General features: G+C 41.8%; 1 protein-coding gene across 16 annotated transcripts in view; it reads left to right on the top strand.

Annotated features, from left to right (window-relative positions):
• Nucleotides 1–22822, top strand: part of NHSL1 (NHS like 1) — a 400302-nt gene extending 377480 nt beyond the window's left edge. For 8 of the 16 annotated variants that reach the window (XM_081528896.1, XM_081528900.1, XM_081528898.1 and 5 more), the window contains 5 exons: nucleotides 586–778; nucleotides 4929–5060; nucleotides 11624–14758; nucleotides 15272–15404; nucleotides 19770–22549. In XM_081528896.1, coding sequence (XP_081385022.1) covers nucleotides 586–778; nucleotides 4929–5060; nucleotides 11624–14758; nucleotides 15272–15404; nucleotides 19770–20505 — 4329 coding nt within the window. In that variant the 3' untranslated portion in view covers nucleotides 20506–22549. Of the gene's footprint in view, nucleotides 1–585; nucleotides 779–4928; nucleotides 5061–11623; nucleotides 14759–15271; nucleotides 15405–19769; nucleotides 22550–22606 lie in introns of those variants that run through there. The other 8 variants (XM_081528897.1, XM_081528904.1, XM_081528902.1 and 5 more) reach the window with 3 other exon arrangements.
• Nucleotides 22823–24003: the final 1181 nt, after the last annotated feature.

Here is a 24003-nt window from a genome sequence, read left to right as displayed (position 1 = left end):
GTCTTCTTGGGGCTCTGATAGGCTCCAAGCAGAGCTTCAGTCAGCTTCTGATAATTTAACAATTTCGCAGTTGATTTTTCTTTTTCTATGTAAATAGTTTCCAAAGAGCACAGATAGTTGAACAACAATAGCTCTATCATTTTCAAACTTGTGGTCAGTGCCTAAAGGAAATGAGATTGAGGCTAGAAATTACTTGGAGCAAAAAGAAAATTTTAATAAAAATAGAGACTGATGATCAAATCCACGATGTTTCTCTGGGCTTCTAATGTTAAACTAAATCCATAAGCTTTCTGATCACAGTAAATATTGAAAGAAACAGGAAGAACTGAAAAAATTTCTTGGGTCAGCAAAACCTTTTCCAGTCCTCATGGCTTAGAGACTAAGGCCTTAGCAAATCATGTATATTATGGGTTACATGCAAGATGATGAGCGATTCCCTTGTGAACCATTGCTTCTTGTTCCTAAATGTGACCAGTTTTTTTTTGGCTTGCTTCAAATCAGTTTAATTTTTTTTTTTAATGTATTTTTAAGTGTTTCTGCCAGCAATTACACACTATGGCTTCCTCTCACTTTTTTCCCCTGCAGTGTTCTATCTCTTCATCAGAAGAGGAAAGACTTACTTCCACCAGGAGACCTAAGACGCCAACGTCAAGTGACTGTTCTGACCTTCATACTCAAACCAACTGGACCAAGTCACTTCCCTTGCCAACACCGGAAGAGAAGATGCGGCAGCAAGCCCAAACAGTCCAGGCTGACGTGGTTCCCATTAACATAACTGGTATGCTTTGTGCTGTGGACAGGTTCCAAATGTTCTGGGAGAATGACTATGGCTCTTTGTTTGGTATATGCTCTTAGCATATCATTCATACAACAGAGGTAGATAGCTGTGGTCTGACTTCCTGCTCTTTGTTGAATGAAGGGAATACTAAAATGTATATGTGTATGCATGTCAAATATCTATTGCTTTTAGATTTGTAGACTGTATCACCAAAGGCTGATGTCAGAGAACTCGGTGGTCCAGCCACTCAGCTAAAGTGTGTCTTTTAATTGAATTGCCTTTTTAAAATATTTTGGCTATATGGAAATATCTTCTAAATGTGATCTTGGGTGAGAAAAAAGTAGGTTTACTTTCTAAAAGGCTATTTTAACTCATTTATAAAAGTGAAAAAGAACACATTTAATATTTCTGAATGATTTTCTTACCTTCTTGTTTTCTCAAGTAGAAAAAGGGGAAAATTACCTGAAATAAAAATATGAAACAAACATTTAAAAAAACCTAATAGAATAGTAAAATTATATCTTGATCTCCATAATTTGAATTCTGTAATCATCAAATAAAAATCCATTCCTTCTAAATATAAAAAATGTAAAACATGTTAGGCTGGCATATGAATATTAATCACCAAATGTGAAATTCAAGTTCTTACAGAATATTATATTCAGGTTTTAATCATCTGTGATAATTAAAGTGACAAGGTACGTAAAAGCTCAAAGACAGTATTTCACAAACATAGAGAACTGTTAATAAGTATCAAAATTTTCCTGCCCTGTCACTTCCATATCCTGCAGAAAAGATAGATCATTGGTCTGGGGAGTGTACAAAATGCAAAATAGACATGTTAAGAGTTGGTAGCTTCAGACATTAGACTGTGTTCAAGTGAAAACGTTACTGGTAGTCATACTGATAATCAGCTCATACAAAATCTGGCTTATAAGGCTAGAACCTAAAAAAATCAGGTGATCAATAAGGATAAGTTTTCATAAAAAATTAGGATGAAAACTCATCATACCGTTGCTATGTTTCTGAGGCTACGGCTCTTGACTACTGTTAGAAAGTTTTTTACCATGGCACTGGTGAGCTTGTAAGGGACTAAAAACATTTTGATAGTTATTGACAAATTTTTTTAAACCTTACAAGATGTTTAAAAATTACATTTAAAACTCTTTTGAATTCAAGAGAAATTTAATAAGTACATGAATTATTTTCAATTCCATGTACATTTTCCCACATTTACTGTACTTAAGCCTTGCAGGAATAGCATGGCATTTTATTCCATTCTCTTTGCAAATAGCACTGATTTTTCTGAGTATGATTCTCATTCACCAAATCATACTTTTGAAAGTATTTTTGTATATAGTTGTATTTCAGAACAAAGTGTAATGTTTATATGGCTATGTATTTTCTGTGAGAAAATGCATTACATTATTTGATTGATTAAAAGCCTCAGAATTAATATTGTAAGATTGTGCTATGAAATGTAACAATCCTTTAATGGAATTCAGATAAAATGCATTACCGTGAAATTAGGAAATTTAAAGCAGAATAGATTTTTCAGGAATAAAGAATAATTTACAGTGAAACGCATTGTCACGACAGCAGAGAGTGTCAGCCTCTGAACTTTATTCTCTCCTGTCTGATGAGTAAGTGGATATGAATTACATAGAGTTTAAAAGGAGGCCTTGAAAATGCCACACAGGCGAGGTGAATGACAATAAAGAAATGAGCAATACGAGTTAGGAGAAAATGCAGTTTACTTTTGAGTGATTAACATTTTCAGAAATGTAGAAGGCAAATGCCTAATGATATATTTATTGGTCCCTTTTCTGGATCTGTGTGTGTACATATACACACATACATTTCATAAAAAAGTAGTTTTTCTGATATTCTGGTATAAAGAAGCATTAAATTTGTTTACTTTTAGTGGTTGAATTGACATAGGTTATACAACTCTCCCCCCCCCCCTCTTTAAATGATACATTTCCAAAGCACAAGAAGATAAAATGTAGCTTCCTGTAGGGCGTTGTCATGTGCTCATTTATTTGGGTGAACATTGACCTTCTATTTGGTTTTCAGTACAGTTCAGCAGAGGAAAGAATGCCAATAAATACATTATTTCAAATGGAGAGAGATGCTTGCCAGGCAGAGAGGAAGAAAACATTAGCACAATGAGCTGCTGGCTTGAAAATCGATTTACTCCCTTTAGTCATAGTCCTGTGTCCTGTGGGAACTCATCCTGTTCTAAGAGTTGAAGAGAAAAAAATGTTTAAAATAAAATGTGCATATGAGTATGTTGTTTAATCTGCCATGTGGGATAGCAGCTCTTACACCTGGAAGATAAATAGAATGAGTAAACATGCTGAAGCAGTTCCTACAAACTGCCTTTGGACTGATGTTTGAGCTAGCTAAATTGATTTCTGAGTAGTAACCCTGACAGACTACTGCCATTTTTCAATGAAAAGGAATAATTAAATCCCTCTCAATTCAATAGACATTTACTGAACAACTACTTTGTGTCAGGCATCGAGCTGAATGCCACAGGCGATGCCCAGGTGCATGATCATGGTCCCTGCCCTTCAGAAATGTTTAACCCAGTAGAGACAGTCCTTTTAGGTCATGATGAAGGATGGAGAGTTTGGCACCAGTAATGGTATATGTCTTAGGTGTTCATCCTCGCAGTTTGTTTTTTAATTTCCTTGGAGCTTGGGTGGTTTATCTTTGTTTTTTGTGTAGGAAGCAAACCTGGAAACTAAATGCAACTGTCTGTTAATATTTTGTCCATTCTTAATGTTTTGAGCCAAGAAAATGTTTTTCCTCTGCCACAGAAAACAAATGAACCAGTGAAGTCCTGACTGGCCTCTTACAGGCCATATTTGCTATTGTACATAGTGATGCATTTATCACAGTGATGGTACCTTCTGGTGTTTCAGAGTTTTCTCTGAATCATTTCTGTTTTTTCTCCGTTAGGAACAAAGTTGCGAGCATTTTCAAATTTACAAGCCCTCATCTAAGTTTGTTGCTTTGTAGGTGAAATGTGTTTTGATCATTCCAATCTTTAATCCTCTGTTTTGATTAAAACCTTATTGGTTCTGTTCACAATGTATTCCTATTAAAATAGAAGATACGTTGTTCACAGCATATCCACTTTTGAATGTGCATCGGTGTTGCTAAAAAGAGTGAATAATTTTTAAACTTTTCTTATAATATGGAAGTATGTATTTTGTATGTTTACATGTGTATTTTTTAAATCTCTTTTTGAGAAGAACCATTTAATAAGGTCAATGCTATAAAACTTTTCTTCAAATGTCAAGTAATTTAAAGCAGGCCAAACAGTAATTGATATGTAACTATTTTAGGGTATCCCATGGTGTGATAATCACACAACTTACACACTAGAAAGAAAAAACTTCGATGTGGCATTCTGGGTTTGATTTCAACATACCTGTAATGAATTTAGATCAACTTTTGAAAAGTGATTGAGAAACAGTGAGAAGCAGTTTAGATTTAACAAACCGCAGTGCTACTGGGTCTCATTGTGATAAAAGTACTTTATCATTATAAGGCTTTTTCATTATCATTGTGTCTCACACCATAGCAATTACCTCGGTCTATTCAAATTATGAGCCTCCTTGACTGAAGAAAAGTCTTCACCTAGGAATTCTTGATTAAGTTATTTGTTTCGTCACATAGGACAAGACATTACTTTGGTCTCTGGAGAGGACCAGATGAAGCAAATAAATTCATCTCCAGCTGATGTAAAGTGTGATTTTGGTGACCAGAACCAAAACACACGCTGATGTAAAGCGTGATTTTGGTGACCAAAGACTTTTGTGAAACACTTCCAAAATAACCCATTTTTTAAATAACACAAAATCACTCGTCCAGTGTGTTATTCACCAGTTTGCATTTGCAAATGAGCTCAAGATGCTTTCTTTGAATGGACATACACCCAGAAATTGGAAAACAGCCTTATGATGCTAATGTGCTTTCCTCCCTTTTTGCCCTTCAGCATCCATTCATCATTGTATGACTGGCTAACATCATTATTAATACCTTCTTATCATTTTACAACAAGCTTCTGGAAGAAAGTGCATGGTGTCGGCTTGCTTGAAAATAACATTGCTTTGCTTGTTCTACTACTCTGCATTAGGGGAGAATTTCGATCGCCAGGCCAGCCTTCGGCGGTCTCTAATTTACACAGACACTCTGGTAAGACGACCGAAGAAAGTCAAAAGGAGAAAGACTATTACAGGAGTCCCTGACAGCATACAGAAGGAGCTAGGTATGGCTCATCAGAACTGTATTCTGTTGCCCCTCATTGCTACTCACCATTACTACCCTAACCTTATCGGTGGTCCTTATGAAATCAATACATTCTGATAGCCTTTTGGTACCCCAAAGGGTCAGCTTCTTTCCTCAATGAGGCACTGGGTACAAATCTTAACATCCCATACAGGTGATTTGTTGAATTTTGATGACAAGGTAAGAGGAAGAGCATATATGAAAACTATTGACCGGGATGATAAATATTAAACAGTTATGTCATCATCTCTGTGTACCTTCAACAGTGGGCATGCCCACAATAAAATTACTTTCAATTTAGAGCTTAAGTTTTCATGAAACCAAAAACTTATTCTAGGACTTCAAATTGTGAGTATGGACTTCATTAGTTATACTGACAATATTGGTGGCATTTTGTCATCCAACATCATTAGTAAATACTAGTAAAATTGAAAATAGTCATTTGTGTTGGATAATGCCTTACTGGCACTTCTGGTGAAACAAATTCATAGCTTTTTGATTTGGTATTTCTCAACCTATGGTTGAAAAACAGAAACCAAAAGTTTCTTTTGACTGGTGCAGAAGATGGTTTACTTCATTATTCACTGACCCATCTTGTTTCTGCTTATCTTTATATATGCTTTGGATAACCTTTTTTCTTTCTGTATTCATTGCCTCACCTGTTTTTTCATGGCCCATCAGGAATGCCTGTTGAGGCAGCAGGAGATTCAGTACCAGGGTGCTTCAGTGTGAATCCTGTCTCTGCCACTTACTTGCTGGGCAGCCTCAAGCTGGTTATTTCACCTCTCTGAGTCTGCTTTTTCACTCAAAAAAAATTGTGGTTGCTGATGTTGATAGAACCTAATTCATAGGGCTGTTTGAGGATTTAATGAATTTATACAGGTAGAGCACGTGGTACCTGGTATCTGCCTGCCAATGCAGGAGATGAGGGTTCAATCCCTGAGTCAGGAATATCCCCTGGAGCAGGAAATGCCAACCCGCTTCTGTATTCTTGCCTGGAAAACTCGATGGACAGAGGAGCCTGGTGGGCTACAATGTAATGGGGTCGCAAAAAGTTGCACACAACTGAGTGCACACACACACACACTACTATTAATATATATGTATTAGCTGCTATTGTAATTATTGTACCAACTTAATACTACCTGTCTTGAATCTTGCCTTTTTCTCTTTGGTCAACCTGTGGACTTCTTTGCTTATAATTACTCAACATGCAGAAAACTAAGATCATGACACCTGGTCCCATCACTTCATGGCAAATAGATGGGGAAATAGTGGAAACCGTGACAGACTTTATTTTGGGGTGCAGATGGTGACTGCAGCCATGAAATGAAAAGCTGCTTACTCCTTGGAAGAAAAGTTATGACCAACCTAGACAGCATATTAAAAAGCAGAGGCATTGCTTTGCCAACAAAGGTCTGTCTAGTCAAAGCTAAGGTTTTTCCAGTAGTCATGTATGGATGTGAGAGTTGGATCATAAAGAAATCTGAGCACCCAAGAATTGATGCTTTTAAACTGTAGTGTTGGAAAAGACTCTTGAGAGTCCCTTAGACTGCAAGAAGATCCAACCAGTCCATCCTAAAGCAGATCAGTCCTGAATATTCATTGGAAGGACTGGTGCTGAAGCTGAAACTCCAATACTTTGCCACCTGATGCAAAGAACTGACTCGCTGGAAAAGACCCTGATGCTGGGAAATATTGAAGGCAGGAGGAGAAGGGGACGACAGGGGATGGGATGGTTAGAATGGCATCACCAAGTCAATGGACATGAGTTTGAGTAAACTCCGGGAGTTGGTGATGGACAGGGATGCCTGATGTGCTGCAGTCCATGGGGTCGCAAAGAGTCAGACACGACTGAGTGACTGAACTGAACTGATATTTTTACTTTTTATTTGCTATTGAGGGCTATACTCTAAAAACTCCAAATCATTACTTCTGAACTTGCCTATCAATGTTTTAGGCAAAATGAGTTTATCCCAGCAATGGTAGTATATGTTATAGCACATCAAGGTAGTTTCAGCTTCTAGGTGTCACAGACATCATTCCTATGTGCTTTTTTCTACACCCTTGCCTACATACATGCCTTGTATTAGGGAGGGAAGGCTTATTCTTGTTTACCTGGCATTTTCTCTCTTTACTGCCATCCAGTTCTACAGTATGTGTTCTTTGCCTTACAGACTGCAACTACAAAGGGATGAATAGTGATGCTTTTCATTTGCACTGGGTAGCTTCAGTGACCCAGATGATAGTGGATGCTCATCTTACCCCATAACACAGGGATTTTATCACGAACAAAGGCCAGATTGCATCCACAGGATTTACGAAGGCTGCCTCTGGTTCATGCCCTCACATTGCCTCCTTTAGTGGCCCAGGCATCCTGTATCCCATTCTTTTATACTGTTTTTCTTTCTCCTTTAGGTGACAGACAACAGATTTGAGAAAAAATAATGTGTACTGGTATGTCTAGCAGATATTAATGGGCTAATTTCTTACAGCATTCAGCACACATTTATATTTTGACTGCTCTTTTAGGAGATGTGCCTTAACGTAAAAAAGTAACTTTACAGACAACTCTTTGTAAGGTAACAAGATTGATGTTTCCAGGTAGGCTACGTTTTAAGTGACTTTCCAGTCAAAATGAGTAGGTTTTGGATGGCTTTGTGCCCAGAGTATAAGAATAGTTTGGCCCAGATAAAGATAGACATACACGTAAATATTCAATATGAATTGTCTATCTATCTATCTGTCTGAACTCTAGAGCCTCAAAGTTAAGAACTTTTAACACTTTTTTTTTTTTTAACTGAGCCAATCAGTATGGAGCCAGTAACTCAGTTGCCTCTTTGACCTTACTGGAAGTATCTGATCAGCTAGGTAAATCATATCTTCTGTAATTTTAATATTTTTAAAACTGGTGATAGATTCTCTGAGGCCCTCATTCATTTCTCTTTTGCCCATAACAGGAACACCACTAACACGGAGGCCAAAAAAAAAAAGCTTCCCGCACATCACCTGTGTTGTGAGTGTTGCCAAACAAGAAACTTTTGGTGTCATTGCACAGTTGATGACATGACCTGGATTGTGGCTGGAGGTCAGCTGAGACAGCTGTATCTAAGTTAGAGCTGTTTTTTTAAAAAAAAAAAAAAAACACTTAGACAACCACTCTAGTTTTATAGATAGGCCAGTTGGAAGGACTAGTGGGTAGAGTAAGGGAAAGGAACATTTGAATACAGTGAAGTGAAGTGAAAGTTGCTCAGTTGTGTCCGACTGTCTGTGACCCCATGGACTATACAGTCTATGGAATTCTCTAGGCTAGAATCCTGGAGTGGATAGCCTTTCCCTTCTCCAGGGAATCTTCCCACATTTAGCAAAAAAATTGGATTGTACCTTTCCTTTGCTTCATTCATTTGGACAAGGGTTGACTTTGCCCTTTCTCCTAATATTTTGTACTCATAAGGCCTCTGATTTGAAAGCTTTGTGCTATCTTACTAATTATTATCAAAAGTAGACGCTTCTTATCTTAAGAATTAGTCTTCCTTAGATGGAAAGCGTGGGGAAGAATGACTGAGTCAGACAAATTAGACTTTAAGAGGATATGATTATCTGAAAAAAAGACATTCACTGGAAAAGATACAGCCTGTCCACAAAATACTGCCTAAATTGCTGGGACTTTCAATTTTAAAATCTAACCAGAGATGCTCCTAGTATTAGAGTTAATTGTGCTTAACTATATGCAGCTTCTACTTCAAAATCTGTAGTGGACTCTAGAGACTGGTCAGCGTATAAAGTTTTAAAATCAAAGTATGATACTTTCTGTTTAAAGCATATTTATGGCATGTAATTTGTTGCCTTCCACTTAAATAAAAGGATAAACTGTCATTTTCTTTACTCTCATCTTAAACGGACATGGAATTGTATTTGAGCAGCCTGTTATGAGATTCCGTCTTTTAGAACCAGATGAGATTATTTGGTTCATATATAATTATGTTTGGCTGCTGAATAGTCTGTGTTTTCCTGAAACTTATCCCAGTATGTTACTCCCCAAGCAGAAAAGGACTTATTTAAAGGAATCTCCTTCTGAATAATTTTTGTTGGTTGATACTGAGAACATTACTTTACTGTCAACTTATTGTCAAGACTTTTTAAAAAATTCATACATTAAGCCTTAAATAAAACTAACTTGTAGATTTCTATCATTTTTATTACATTTTTTTTAAAGTTGGATAGTCCTTGTAGTAGTATAAGTTAAAGAAAAAAATGTGTAATTATTTTAAATAATTTAAGCTTTCATATTTATTTAAATTAAAATCAGGTAAATTCCATCAAGATTTTTAGCAGCAGCTGAGTGGACTATATTTGTAGTTCTATTTTTGTAATTTTTGCTACTTGAGATAGCATTCATCTGTGTCCTGTAATTATGTCACACTTTCTGTACTGTGAAAATATTGGAGGATCTGTTTCAGGAATAGAATTTCGGTGGTCCCTATGATAAATAACATATGTATATATATTTTAGAGGTCTTTAGAAAAACATTGTTATTTTAAAAATTGTATTGAACTGTAAGTGGTGAAGAAGTGGCTATAGTCCCATTGTCAGAAGCCTAGAATTCACATGCAACATTGTTACCTGAAAGAATCAAGATTTTGTGTATGACCTTTAAAGACATTTAAAAATCTACCACTGACCTCATGTAAAAGCTAGTACAAATTTGAAAGAAAAAGATATGAAAATCCTTCTCAGAATGAAATAAGATGTGCTGAATGTTTGTATTGAACTGGTACAAACTGATCCAGTCCTCCAAATCAACCCTCCACCATCTAAAAGGACTTCCCAGGTGGTGCTAGTGGTAAAGAACCCCCCTGCCACTGCAGGAGATGTAAGAGAACCGGGTTCGATCCCTGGGTTGGGAAGATCCCCTGGAGGAGGGCATAGCAGGCCCCCTCCAGTATTCTTGCCTGGAGAATCCCATGGACAGAGGAGCCTGGCAGGCTATATAGTCCATAGGGTCACAAAGAGTCGGATATGAGTGAAGCGACTTAGCGTGCACACACTTTAAAATACTAGACTGCAAATACTTGCACCTTTTGTTTTTCTTTGCTTAAAGTGGATTTTTCTTCTTTTCCTACCCTTTTGCCCACTTCCCCTTTTTCTGAGGGAGAACATCACATGTACACGTGTAGTGTGAGTGTGCAGTAAGTGTACTTGGCAGAGGGTGGGGGGAGGAATAGATTTTCTTTGCCAAAGATACAAGCACAAAAATGATTCTCCATCATCACAGTGAAGGAAATAGCTTTACGCTGGGGAACCTTCATTGCAGGGTGGCTTCTCCTGTGCAGTTGATTCAAGACCATTGCTGCCATTTTAGCATCATGCTTTGCTGTTTGGATGAGCTATGCTATCCAATCAGGGACAGCTGTCATATGATGGCCAGTATAAGTGGGGTAGGGAGGGAGATCTCGGGAATCCCATCATCACCAGTATCCTTACCCAGGTGAACAGTGATGCTTGTGGGCCCTTGTTGGATAATAACAACCTAGAAAGAATTATGGTTTCACTGCTATTTTTCAAGATTTAATTGGTCTTTATGCATGGATTTTTTTTTCTCTATACACTTTAAATAAGTCCTTGGCTTCATGATTTTATTTTAAGCTTCTCTTCTTTCCTAGGTAGCTTGAAATCTTTACCTATGTGTAAGGATTTTTTTCATCCATTTCCCTCCCTCTCTTTACTGTAAACCCTGCCTCGTGCTGCTGTTGCTGCTGCTTCTTCCTTTTCTTCTTTTTTTAAACATACTATTCTTTCATTTGGTTGTAAAGCTCCAAGAAATGAATAATCCTAATTGGAGGAAATATTCACTGGATCGGTTCCTGCTGCTTTTTCCCTCCCCAGAACACAACAGATTGCTACTGAATTTTGAATGTCACTAACAGACAGATGATAATGGCTTAAGATGGATAATGAAATGTTTGAAACACAGATGGGCCTGTAAATCATTTTTTTCTTTTTCTTAGGACTTCCTTCTGACATAAAAATTAATGTAATTAACGCTGTTTTATACCAATATCCCTCCTAAATAATACCTCTGTAGCCCTTTTGTTGAGCTGCTATATTCATTTGTCTTTGAGAAAGACCGTCACTGCTAGATGGATGTTTTGTACAGTCACTGGATGGGTGAGAGTCTTACCTTTACCAAAAAGAGATTATGTAAAAAGGAAACCTTCCAAGGAGCCCTCAGCTTTGATCTCAAAGGGAGTACCTGAGAATTCCATATGCAGCACTTAATCTATAGGAGGCTATGAGGTATATATGAAAAGAAGTACATGAAATTTATAATACAGGTCTTCATCTGGGGGGCCATCAGTAACTACTTAAACTGTCACCTAGGTGCTTATAGGAAAAAAGAAACTAGGCCAAATAGAAAAGAATTTTTTTTTCTTTTAAGTGCAACACCACAGAATCAGAAGAGGGTGAGAGATCAAGGTGTGATGCACTCAGATATTGATTTTTATTTTTAGGTGATGAGCTTCTTTATGCTTTCTCTCCAGCTTTGGGAGGCACTGGCCAAGACGATGTTAGTGGTCGTTCGGCGTACACCCCAGACCACTACTCTACTCTCGGAAGGCTCGACAGCTATCGATCTACAGGACAGCGCTCAGAAACCAGGGATTCCAGCTGTCAGACTGAGGAAGTGAAAGTTGTACCACCTTCAATGAGAAGAATCAGAGCCCAGAAGGGGCAAGGCATTGCTGCGCAGATGAGTCACTTCTCAGGCTCCTCTGGGAACATGTCTGTGCTGAGCGACTCTGCGGGGGTCGTGTTCCCTTCCCGCCTCAACAGCGACGCTGGATTCCACAGTCTTCCCCGGTCTGGAGCAAGGGCAAATGTTCAGTCCCTGGAGCCACGGCTGGATGCCCTGGGCCCTGCGGAAGACCTGGGGGGCGCTTTCCCGTACCAGCGGGATCACACACAAGTAGATGAAGAGTTCGGGCATCTAGGAGCTGCCCCAAGGATGGGAACACTGTTGAGACCCAAATCTCAGGAGCTGAGACACTTAGAGGGTGAAAACGTAACCAGCCCTGCGTGTGTGGTGTCTCCTCACACGAGCTACTCTACCAGCATCATCCCAAATGCCACGCTTTCCTCCTCTTCAGAGATCATTGTGATTCACACTGCTCAGAGCTCAGGGCAGCTGGACAGTAAAATTACCAGCTCGTCTTCATACTCAAAGGTCAGATCCAGAGACCACCTCCTCTCCAGGCAGAAAGATGGTCATCATTTGTCCAGTGCAACCACACTGCTGTCCCTCTGTGACTCCGAAGTCTCTCTAAATATACCAGCAAATCGGGAGAATGGGTCCCAGGCCATGGCCTATAACTGTAGAAATAACCTGAGCATCCCAGCCCACCCCCAGGATGTGGACAACAAGAGTGAGTCCAGTTATTCAGGCAGCCGGGGCCAGGGTGGCAGCGTGGAGCCCTGGGAATACAGTGCCTCGGGTAGTGGGCGGGCATCCCCACTGAAGCCACATTTGGCAGCTCCTGGTTACTCCACTCCTGTAAGCAACACGAGCAGCTGCAGTTTGGATCAGACCTCTAACAAGGATGATACCAGGTCTGTGTATTCAGAGGACCATGATGGCTACTCCCCTACTCTGCACCCAGACTCTGGACACAGACCTGGGGATCTGTGCAATAGTAATGATGGCTTTGGGAACCCCAGGCACAGCGTGGTCAATGTTTTTGATGGAAGAGCTCAGAGACACCAAGGGGACCGGTCCAATTGCCAAGACAAATCCCTCGCACGAAGCATTTCTTTGAAGAAAGCCAAGAAGCCTCCTCTGCCACCCTCTCGGACGGACTCTCTGCGCAGGGTTCCCAAGAAGAACGTCCAGTCAAACGGGCAGGTGCTGAACGAGAGCCTGATCGCCTCGCTGCAGCACTCGCTGCAGCTGAACCTCCCGGGCAAGGGCGGCAGCTCGCCCTCCCAGAGCCCCTGCAGTGACTTCGAAGAACCGTGGCTGCCTCGCTCCCGCAGCCAGAGCACCGTGAGCGCCGGCAGCAGCCTGACATCTGCCACGGCCCCCAACGTCTACTCCGTGTGCGGGCTCACTCCGGCACAGAGCGACACGAGTAGCGTCAAGTCCGAGTACACAGACCCGTGGGGTTACTACATTGACTACATGGGAGTGCAGGAAGATCGGGGAAACGCAGGCGGGGCCGGTCTGACCCGCAACGCAGCATCACCTGGAAGTGGGCCGGGCCGCCATCTCCTGGAAGGGTCCCGGACCCCGGTACCCCCGGTGCCCGGTGGCGCCGTCAAACCAAAGATCACATCGCCGGAGAAGTCGCACAGAGTCACTTCTCCATCCAGTGGGTATTCCAGTCAGTCGAACACGCCCACTGCTCTCACCCCTGTGCCTGTGTTCTTAAAATCAATGTCACCAGCCAATGGGAAGGGGAAGCCCAAACCCAAGGTGCCAGAAAGGAAGTCGTCTCTTGTATCTTCAGTATCCGTCTCCTCCTCCTCCACGTCTCTTTCCTCAAATACTTCCACTGAAGGAAGCGGGACGGTGAAGAAGCTGGATTCAGCGCTGGTGTCTCCCCTCGCGGCTGCTCCTCACGCCTCTCCTCCAGCCCCTTGTCCCGCTGACAAGTCTCCTTTCCTCCCTCCCCCGCCGCCTCTGGCAGATTTCCCCGAGGGCTCACCTCTGCCTCACTCTCCCCTCTTCCCCCCTCCGCCACCAGAAGTGCTCACTCCCTTCTGTGCTCCCACCGACACCTGCTTTCCTCCGCCCCCCACAGCGCTGAGCACCCCTTTTCTGGATTCATCTGCCTCCCTGCCACCTCCGCCACCTGCCTTACCCCACTCAGTGCCCCCGCCTGCCCCACCGCTTGACCCCAAATTGATGAAAGATGCCAGGCCTTCTTTCAAGAAACCTGGCCAGCCAGAGTCCTCCTGGGAGACCTGCAGACAGCCTTATATCGAGGAGGGCAGCAGACCCCCCATGCCCCTGATCACCACCGAAGCGTTGCAGATGGTGCAGTTAAGGCCGGTGAAGAAGAACTCAGGAACCGAGGTAGCCCCCTTACAGGAACACGCATCTCAGGAAAAACGAACTCCGGTTGTTCCCCAGTATCATTTAAAGCCATCTGCTTTCCTGAAATCCCGAAATAGCATACATGAAATGGAGAGTGAAAGCCAGCCTGCCTCCGCGACGAGCTCGCTCCCTACTCCTGCCAAGAGCTCGACTCAGGGTCACCAGGACAGTGCAGCCGAGCATGGCCTCCAGAGTCACAGCCCGGCCGGGGAGGTGGAGGCCGGAGCCGGGGCCACCCCGCCCCTCGGCCCGTCGCCCAGCAGGAAGCCGCCCCCCATTTCCAAGAAGCCCAAACTGTTCCTCGTGGTGCCACCTCCGCAGAGGGATTTCACGGCGGAGCCCGCAGAGAACGTGAGCGCGGCGTCTCCTAGCCCCACGACCGGAGAGGCACGAGAGAGGGGTGCAGCAGGGGCTGGTTCCGATGACACCGACTCTGGCAGCTCGGTGGTTCTTGTGGGAGGAGCTGCAGGATCCGAGTCCCCGGGCAGAGTGGAAGCCAATGTCCCCATGGTGCCAGCCCCTGCGGAGGAGCCAGGCGCCAGGAACGGTGTGGAGCTCTGCTTGCCTCCGCAGGACCCAAAGCGTGAGTCTGGTTTTCTCTTGTTCCCCTAGACCGTACGCAGCTGAGGCGAGCAGGGCTGGTGCACGCTCAGGTTCAAGCCGGCTGCATGTTGGCTCCCTGTGCCGCCTTGCGCTTAGGTTACCAACTTGGCATTTCTATGATTTTTTTTTTTTAATATCCATATCTAAGGGTAGAGCTCATAGAAGGGCAGAAAATGGAAGGGGTGGGGTGGTGGGCAGCAGATGGAGTACTAAATAACTGAGTAATCCCCCCGGAGAGCAGCAAATGAATGTTACAGCAAAATTTAAGAGAGATTCCGTTTTATCTGGACCTTTAACAGAAAAGCCTGAGCTTTGACTGTCATGCTTGTGTCATCTCCCCATCTTTGTGATATATCAGACAACAGACCCTGCTGCCTCTCCCTGGGATTCTCACGTTGTCAGGAATGGCAGAGAAGCATATTTGGGAGCTTGGCTAAAGACTGAAATTCAAGTCACTCATGCATCTTGTGTCTGCCTGCTTGCTTCTCCATAGCTGGGGTGCTGGAGGCTGAGACAGCCAGTGCTTCCTCAGAGACCTGTGACTTCCTTAAGGACGACGGGGGTGATGAGGTGATGACCCCCAGTAGACCCCGGACCACAGAAGACCTTTTTGCAGCTATTCACAGGTATCCAGAACTCCTTCCTCCTTTTTGAATCTACTTTATGAGTCCCCTTTTCCAAATCGGTTCTCAGAGTGTTTTTCTTTCTTGAGGTTCTTACTCTCACCTGACTGGACTTCATTAATTTGATGGTTGATTTTTTAGTTTGTTTCTATATTTTTATTTCCTTTAACTCCAATTTCTGTTTTACTTTGTTCCACTGCTTTTTATGATGATGTGGGGGACAGAGGGTCAGTGTGAGGATGATTGGTTGGCCTTGCTCTTGCTAGCAAGAAATGCAGTGTCACTGTATTTGACTGGATGTTTACAGGAGTTGGGTTAGAGCAGCCAGTGATCCAGTCTAGGATGAGGGATGCTGTGTTCTGTGGACTTAACATGCACAGACTAGCTCTACAGGACTTCTTTCCTAAGTGTTTTGTTTTATTGCTATTACTATTTTCATTTTACAGAAAAACTAGGTTTTTATAGTGTAACTTCTTTGGCTACTGAAATGTTTCAATAAAAGAGTACATCTTTTTTAAGCAGGAGCAAAAGGAATTTAAATTTATTATTGTATACTGCTGGTGCCATCTGCTGGCATCAGAAATTATTGGGTTTTTAAAAAATGTGGAGTCAATTTTTCAGAATAACTGCCTGAACTGTTGTACTTTTTACAAGCGATCACCTTAAAGAGTGATTTAGCCCTACAGTTTTATTGCCTAATTTTTCTGGCTATAAGCAGTTGAATTCTCTCACAACAGTGCCATTGTAAAAATGGATAAGATTGTATTTGTGCAAGTACTTTAAACTGTGTGCTGTATAAACCCTTTGCTTTCTCCTAGAATTCTTTACCACAATATTTTCAGATAACTCTTATGAATGCCCCTGTGCTGCCATGGCCTTATATTTCCCTGAACCAAGGTCCTCTTTCTTCCTCCTGAAACTAAACATCTGTAAAATCATTTGATTCTCTGTGTGAGTAACCTGTGTCAGGAGTGTTGTCCCAGTTCTTGGAATCTAACTGAAGTGGCTGTGATCACATGAGATGGAAAGCATAGGATGTGCTGTCCCTACCTGAGATTCCTCATGCAAGGTGTAAACATCTAACCTGGCCCGGGGCAGGGGGTGAGGGGCCAAACAACCAAGCTGATGAATCAAAGTGTTTGTCAAGAATTGCGTTCTTTACTTTGGTTCCAGTATTGGTATAATGTCCTGATAGACCCTAAACACCGCGTCTGTAACATTGTCTGACTGGTCTCTTGTTATTAGAAATTTTAAAAAGTAGCTAGTTATCAAATTATTCCTGCAAACAGGGAAATGAAAAATGCCACATTCTTTGAAGCCAACTTCAATGAGATTTGTAGAGATTTACACAGAGGTTTCTAACTAGAAGCATGCTGGACATCTAATAAGCTCCCCATGATTGTTTTCTGAATTAAATGGGACCAATTGGAATTTAACTGTTAGGAAATTCTTCCAAGGCCTGACATCTTCCATTTGGTATGGGATGCACTGGGTTGCCAAATATGCAGACATATATATTTAAAATAGCATCCACTGAGAAGATGTGTTGCTGGTTGCTCTGTGTACTAAATACTTAGTCTCAGGGACAAACCCAACTGTTGTGGGACCAAATTACTACATACTTTTCCTAAAAATATGTGAAAAATCTCTTCTACATTTTATTTTGGCAACCCTCTTAAGGCACTAAAAAAAAATTGTGGCTTCTCCTACTAGGGAGTTATATCTACTGCAGATGCAAAAATTGGCCAGTCTGTGTTATTCCATGTACACACGATAAAGACCGAATAGGGTGTGGTTTGCAGAGTGAAAGCAAGGATGCAGGCTAATTTTTAGTAGATAGATAGATAATATATTAGCACACATAATAGGAAGCCATCTAAAGTCTTTGAGTTTTAAGGCTTTATTTTATATCCTTCAGTAGCTAAGCTAATAATTTAAAATAAAGAATATCTAAATTGAAACACAGCTTTCAAATTTTGTAATGCAAATTAATTCACTTCAGATTTAAAGCCAGATGGAAAATGTAGAACACCACCAATTGAAGTGTGAAGTTTTTATATTTATTGAAGTAATTAGTTTTTAAGCCAGTGTTAACTGTTTAACCATGTTTTAAATAGCCATCTTCCTTAGAAATACACACACAGTGTGTGTGTGTGTGTGTGTGTGTGTGCGTGTATATATATATATATATATACACGCACACACACACACATATATATACACACATACACACACACACACACACACACACACACACACACATATATATATATATACACATACATACATAATATGCCCAGAATTCCTGTATTTAGATTTAATTCTCATTTTCAGGCCAGTTGCTCTTAAGAAACAACAATACTTTTATAAATTCCCATCTTCTCTTCATTCTGAATTAAAAGCCTTTAATTGTAGATTTAATCAAACATAGATATGGCTTTTTATATGGATCTCAGAACACCCTCTCCATTTAAAAGGAACAAAAAAGTTATCCTAAAACCAATACCTGCAATAATCAGATGAGCAGAGATGTCTTTGGGAAGAAACCAGAAGAAATTGTAAGGTCACGTGCTCTATGTGGAAAGATAGTCCATCAAATTCTACTTCTTGTATTAAGCTGTGTGACTTCACTCTCTGGACATCGATTACTTTTTCTGGCTGGACCAAACCATCTAATTGTTTTCCAGTTCTGAAATTCTGAGATGTTATTGTTTCCATGGGTTTTGTCAGTGGGTCAGTAACTTACTCTAAAGCACTGCTCTTGTTGACAGTGGAGCAGGACCATGGAACCCAAGTTTCATAGGCCAGTCAGAGCTGGCATGATGTCAGCGCTAGTCACCCCATCCAGCCTCTTAATTGGATTTTTACCACTTCTGATCTTTCATTTTGGTAGCTTCTTTTTGGCCAGAAGCGTGGAGAGGATCCTGGAAGCACCTAGCCCAGGGCAGCCATCACAGGCCTATCCTCCTCTGTGCCTAGCTGCCAGGACATGTAAAATCATCGCTGAAGCCCGAGCTGATAGCAGGAAGGGAGAATTACATTTCCCTAAATGACACTGAAAGGTTTGTTAGACACCTACTGTATGCCTGACACTTTAAGGCTGTAACTGCATTTATCGCGACTGATAAGCTATGAGCTATCTACTGTTATTCCCCCTTTTCCAGGTAGGAAGCAAGGTCAGAAACTTGCCCCAGCTCACAGAGCAAGGAAGCTTTTGCAGTGGGTAACTCCAGAGATCCTTTATCTCACTGAATCCTCACAAACTTGTGAGGCTGATATCATCACCTGCACTTTACAAGTATGAAAACCTTGTAAATAGATGAATTACTGGTCCAGGATTACACAGTTAAAAGTTGCTCAGATTCAACTCTTAATCTCTATATTTCAGATAGTACCCTTTCAACCTTTGTCCATTGCATGTTCTAGGATTTTATAGCAGAAGAAGAGGTATAACCACATATTTTTAAAATTACATTGTTTTCTTAAAGCAAGCTCAACCTGCACTTAGCTGAGCGACTCATCCCACACTGGGTGGTTGTTATGAAGACACCAGCAAGGGGCCACTTGGATCATCTGCTTTATTTTCTCTAATTCACTCTCAGCAGAAAACACATTGAGCAGGGAGGTTCTTAGACACTGAGGACAAGAAGTACCCCCAGGATAATTTTACTCTCCCTGAAGGCCCCTCCTCTTTCACTCTCTACCCCATTCTTCACATTCTCTGGCTCAGTCAGAGGATGTCAGTCAGGAAACAGGATCTAGTGTGGAAGCTTCACGCTTGTTTTCTGGAAAGTTGGATTTCTAGGAGTTGACATATGGTCCAGTAAGAGCTAAAGAAAACTGGTTTTATGTCAAACTCTAGAATGACTGAGAATGTGAAGTTAGCATTGTCCTAGAATCTGAGATGGGGGGCCTGTCTCAGTGTGTGGGATATTCTAGGTATTGGCTTATCTCCTGGGCCATTCAGGTGCCAGCACCAAACAAGAAATGGAAGAGTAGAAAGAAAGGAAGGTCAACATCAATATCATTCGCATGTAGAAGAGTTAAATAAGAAATGGCAATTATGAAAAACTTTGGAAATGATCCTGTCCAAAGTAAGATAATATGATGTTTGAGATTTATTTCAAAATAATCCAGTGAGTGTGGAAATGAAATCACAGTGACCATAAGTCAATAATTATCATAACTGGGTCGTGGACACACATAGTAATACAATGAACTATTCTTTTTGCCTGGGTGTTTGGAACTTTCCATAGTGAAAATAATAGATGGTGGCCTGAATATCAGTAAGAGAAGCAAGGTGGCTGTGGCCTACATTCCAGTGGTCCACCGGGAATTAACCTTCATCTTAATGTTATTAAATCTCAGGTCTAAGAGGAAAGTCCTTGGTCGTAAAGATTCAGATGATGATCACTCCCGAAACCATTCTCCCTCCCCACCAGTGACACCCACTGGTGCCGTCCCCAGCCTGGCCTCCCAGAAGCAGGTGGGGTCCATTCAGAGAAGCGTCCGGAAGAGCAGCACCAGCAGTGACAACTTCAAAGCTCTGCTGCTGAAAAAGGGGAGTCGCTCGGATACCAGCGCCCGCATGTCAGCAGCCGAGATGCTCAAGAACACAGACCCTAGATTCCAGAGGTCAAGGTCGGAGCCATCGCCAGACACGCCGGAGAGCCCGTCAAGCTGCTCCCCGAGTAAGAACAGGAGGGCGCAGGAGGAGTGGGCCAAGACCGAAGGCTTGATGCCTCGGAGTCTGTCCTTCTCCGGCCCCAGGTACGGCCGCAGTCGAACGCCGCCTTCCGCCGCCAGCAGCAGGTACAGCGTGCGGAACCGGATCCAGAGCAGCCCCATGACCGTCATCTCGGAGGGCGAAGGGGAAGCCACGGAGCCCATAGACAGCACGGCTCTTCGGGCCCTGAGTGCTGCGAGGGGATGTTCGCTGGATGGACTGGCGGGAGGTGGTGGGGATGAGGGCAGCCTGCTCTGTGCCGGGGGACCCACTGTCTCGCTGGGGGCCCAGGCTCCTGGTCCGGCAGTGGGGCTGCCCAGTGCAGAGGGCAGGGGCCCTTCAGAACAGCGAGGCTGTCTTGCCGGGGATGAGAGTTAGGGGCAAGGAGCTCCCCGGTGATGTAGGGAGATGTGCAGCACATGGCTCTAGGAGGCCTGACAGGCCCCTGCCCTGCCTTGTCCCGTGATCCCTCTCAGCATCTGTGCTGTGGGCCCGGGCACCGCCAGCCTCGCCGCGGACGGGAAGGGCTATTGAGGACTCACGTGACACTTGACCTGTGGCTTAAATGCGAGTAGAAGCTTAACTTCTGAAAGTGCTTCCTGGGGAAGATTTTTTTTTTTTTTTTTTTTTGCTAAATGCTGGGTGTGTGTGGAGGAATGTGCGTGTGTGTGTGTGCATTCAGAACACTTTTTACATTAAAAAAAAACACACACACCACCACCACCACTGCCACCACCACCACCACCACCACCATGTACAGAAATAGGAGAGAGCTGTTAAGCTAGGTAGAGTAATGGAGCCTTCTGGGCTAGGTGGTAATTGCTTTAAAAGTATCATGTTTATGGAAATTAGTTCCAGGGAGAGAACCATTACTTCTAGGAAAGAGGGGGTAGGTTTGTTGGTTCTGAGCACATGGGGGTATGGGCTTTCCAGGCGAGCGGGTTGTGGTTAACCCCAAAAGTTGGAAAAGGGCTAAGCAACTAATTGGTTCAGGTACTTCCTTTTTTGTAAAAATGACAGACATGTGGACATGGCAGTGCTGTAACTCAGGGTCTGCTGCTGTGCAGCAGAGATACCACTTCTAGCCTGGTTGGAAGAAATGTGGGTCATTTTTTAATGCCTTGCCTCCCTGAGTAGCAGCTGAGACCTCCTTGGAGAACAGAAATGACAGTGGCCCATGCAGAGAGGGTAATGGAGATGAGAGTAGGGGAGAGGAGTAAGTGATACACTGCTGGAATTTGGTTCCTGCTTATTCAATAAAATTATTTTTCAGAATTAAACTTTAAAACTTGCACTACAGAACTGTGGGTGGAGCCTTTCCTTTTACAACTGTTTTCTTTTTTTTTTTTTACACCAGAGTTTAAACTTCCATTTGGTAATTTCTTATCACTTGAAATGTCAACATTTGCTAACTTTTGGTTACACCAAAGAAAAAGTTAATGCTATTTTTCCTTGAACTGCCTGCAGTATCATGTCCTCACTGAGAAAGGTTTATCAAAATCTATTATATACCATCTTACTTGGAAGAAAATGCTGACTAGCTCTTTTTGGTCAAATAAACTGATAAACATTGGCAGGGCTTGGCTCTTAATTAGCCCTGGGCAATGAATTTTTAGATTAAAAAGTTTTTTGCATCATTTGGTTTGTGTGTTTTTATATTTTTTATAAATAATTGAATTTGGCTAATTACCTTCTAATCTTCTCCGGTTAGAATTTTAACACTTTTAGACTGGAAGAAAAGTGTGTAAAGTATTTATTTTTATGTGATATTCTTGTGACCTCTTTCTCCTAACTGTCATGTACATAGACTTCTTTATTTGTTGGTTCAATAAAATCAGAGTCTTGTGTTCTTCATCAGAAGGACCTCAGATGAGAGTACTGAGATTATGGGCCTAAATACAATGAGGTTGCCAATTATCATCTTTTTTGGTGTGACAATATCATCTAAAAGCTGGACTGCACAGGCTCAGTCATCATCAGGTTTACACACTAAAATATGACAAACCCATTTTAGATGCATCTTTGAGACAAACAAATCTAAATAATTAAGACTCCTATTCTCTGAAGAAAGCAAAACACGTCTTTTCACACAACCAGATATCAAAACCTGACACTTGGCCAAGAGCAAAAGGACTGTCTACCACTTGGAGTAAGTGTATTCTACATTGGGCACAAGAATCTTTTATCCTCAATTTCAGAAAAGTAACATTGGCTTTCGGATATGAAATCTTCTTATAGCTACCTAAAAAAGATTAAAATGTACTTGGATATCAGAAAACAAATTTAATATATAAATCATTTATGTTGAAGGTAAGATAAGTACCCTCAAAACTAATAATAAAGCTTTTTTTTATTTCCATTTGTAAAGGAAAAATATACTAGGTTTTTTCATTTGCTTTGAATAAAACAATTGTAAAGTAAATATTTGAATCTTTTTTGTTCTTGTTGTTTGTACGTGCATTTTTGAATGATGAGTTAGGTCTTCTTGTACCGAACTGCTGAGTGCTTTGCTGGATACAGACAGAACAGCAGTGACAACCAGAAGGTGCCCGTGGGAGGTGAGGACCCAACAGAGAAGAGATAGAACATCATAGACACTGTGGATGGTACCGTCTAAAAGGACAGTGGGAAAAGCAACTCTTAAGTGATGTCTTGTGGACTTTTGAATAAAATCCCAATAATGTGTTGACTGAGAGTTTAGATCATGTGATATGTGGAGAGATGTGAGAGCTTTGCACAACATGGATGAAATATAGGGAGACAAGAATCTAGACTCATCCCAGAACAGGGCATCTTCAGGTTTGCCACTTGATTTCCTCTGTGGGACTGGCTACTGTTAATGAACACCTTGTATTTAAAAACTCAATGAGGGCAGACTTGTTGACTCTTCCTTATACCCCAGACTTGAAAGCCCCCATCACCACCCCAGCTAAGCTATTTATTTCCACCTTGTTTTTCTGAGAGTTGGGAGAGAAACAAATGACCATTTGGTCTGTCGGTTGGAAGCAGCCTTAGCTTTCATCTGATTTCTGCCCTCCTGTTTCTAAAGAATGTTGATTGTAACCATTGCTTCTCCTGTGGGGATGAGAGCATATTTGTTTGAGGAATCACAATGTTGAGGAAAGAAAAGGAGGCATTTCTTTATCTCGATCTTATTTCCCATCCACCAACACCACATCCAGCGCTGGGGTGAGCATCCCGGGAGGACAGGAGAAACACAAGATTGGCCTTATTGGTTATGCATTAATGTGCTTAATTGAATTTTTATAATTGTTTATATTGCTGGGATTTCATCATGAAATAAGCACAATAGGATAATTTACTTTCACAAATATCAGGATATTGTTGAGGTGGGGAAGAAGGGACTTCTGAATAAAACATGGACCTGATTCTTGAGGTCTGATTTCCTTTTATAAACTATTCAGTTACTGTAACATAGTTTTTTTGTTTTTTGTTTTGCAGTGATCTGCCCTAACCTACCTTGCACAGAGGCCAGCCCTTATTCACAGAACCAGAACTAGTGACCTATAGTCATTTGTTTAGCAATGAAAAAAAGAAACCCTTTATCAAATTCTTAATCATGTGCTAGGTAAAGATGAGGGAATTCTAAGAAAAATGTGGATTAGAGATAATTAAGGTACATCAAACTTGGTGAAAAAGACATACAATGAACTATCCTATAAAACATTAGTGTCAGAGTAGATAGAAAAGGAAGAACACTGGGAAAACCCTGCTGGGACTCCCTCCCCTACCACCTGAGTTCTTCTTTACCAACAGAACATGTGAAATTGGTTCAGACCAACCCAAACACTTCCACCCCGGCTCCCCCATTGTCAGAAAGGCCACATGGTACAGTTTTGGCCAATGAGACATAGG

This window comes from Giraffa tippelskirchi, chromosome 9 (assembly GCF_054371585.1).
Source record: "Giraffa tippelskirchi isolate mGirTip1 chromosome 9, T2T-mGirTip1v1.2.pri, whole genome shotgun sequence".
In the NCBI taxonomy this organism is placed as follows: Eukaryota; Metazoa; Chordata; class Mammalia; order Artiodactyla; family Giraffidae; genus Giraffa; species Giraffa tippelskirchi.
The sequence above is the reverse complement of the archived record's forward strand: the minus strand, read 5'-3'. Positions and strand labels throughout refer to the sequence as shown.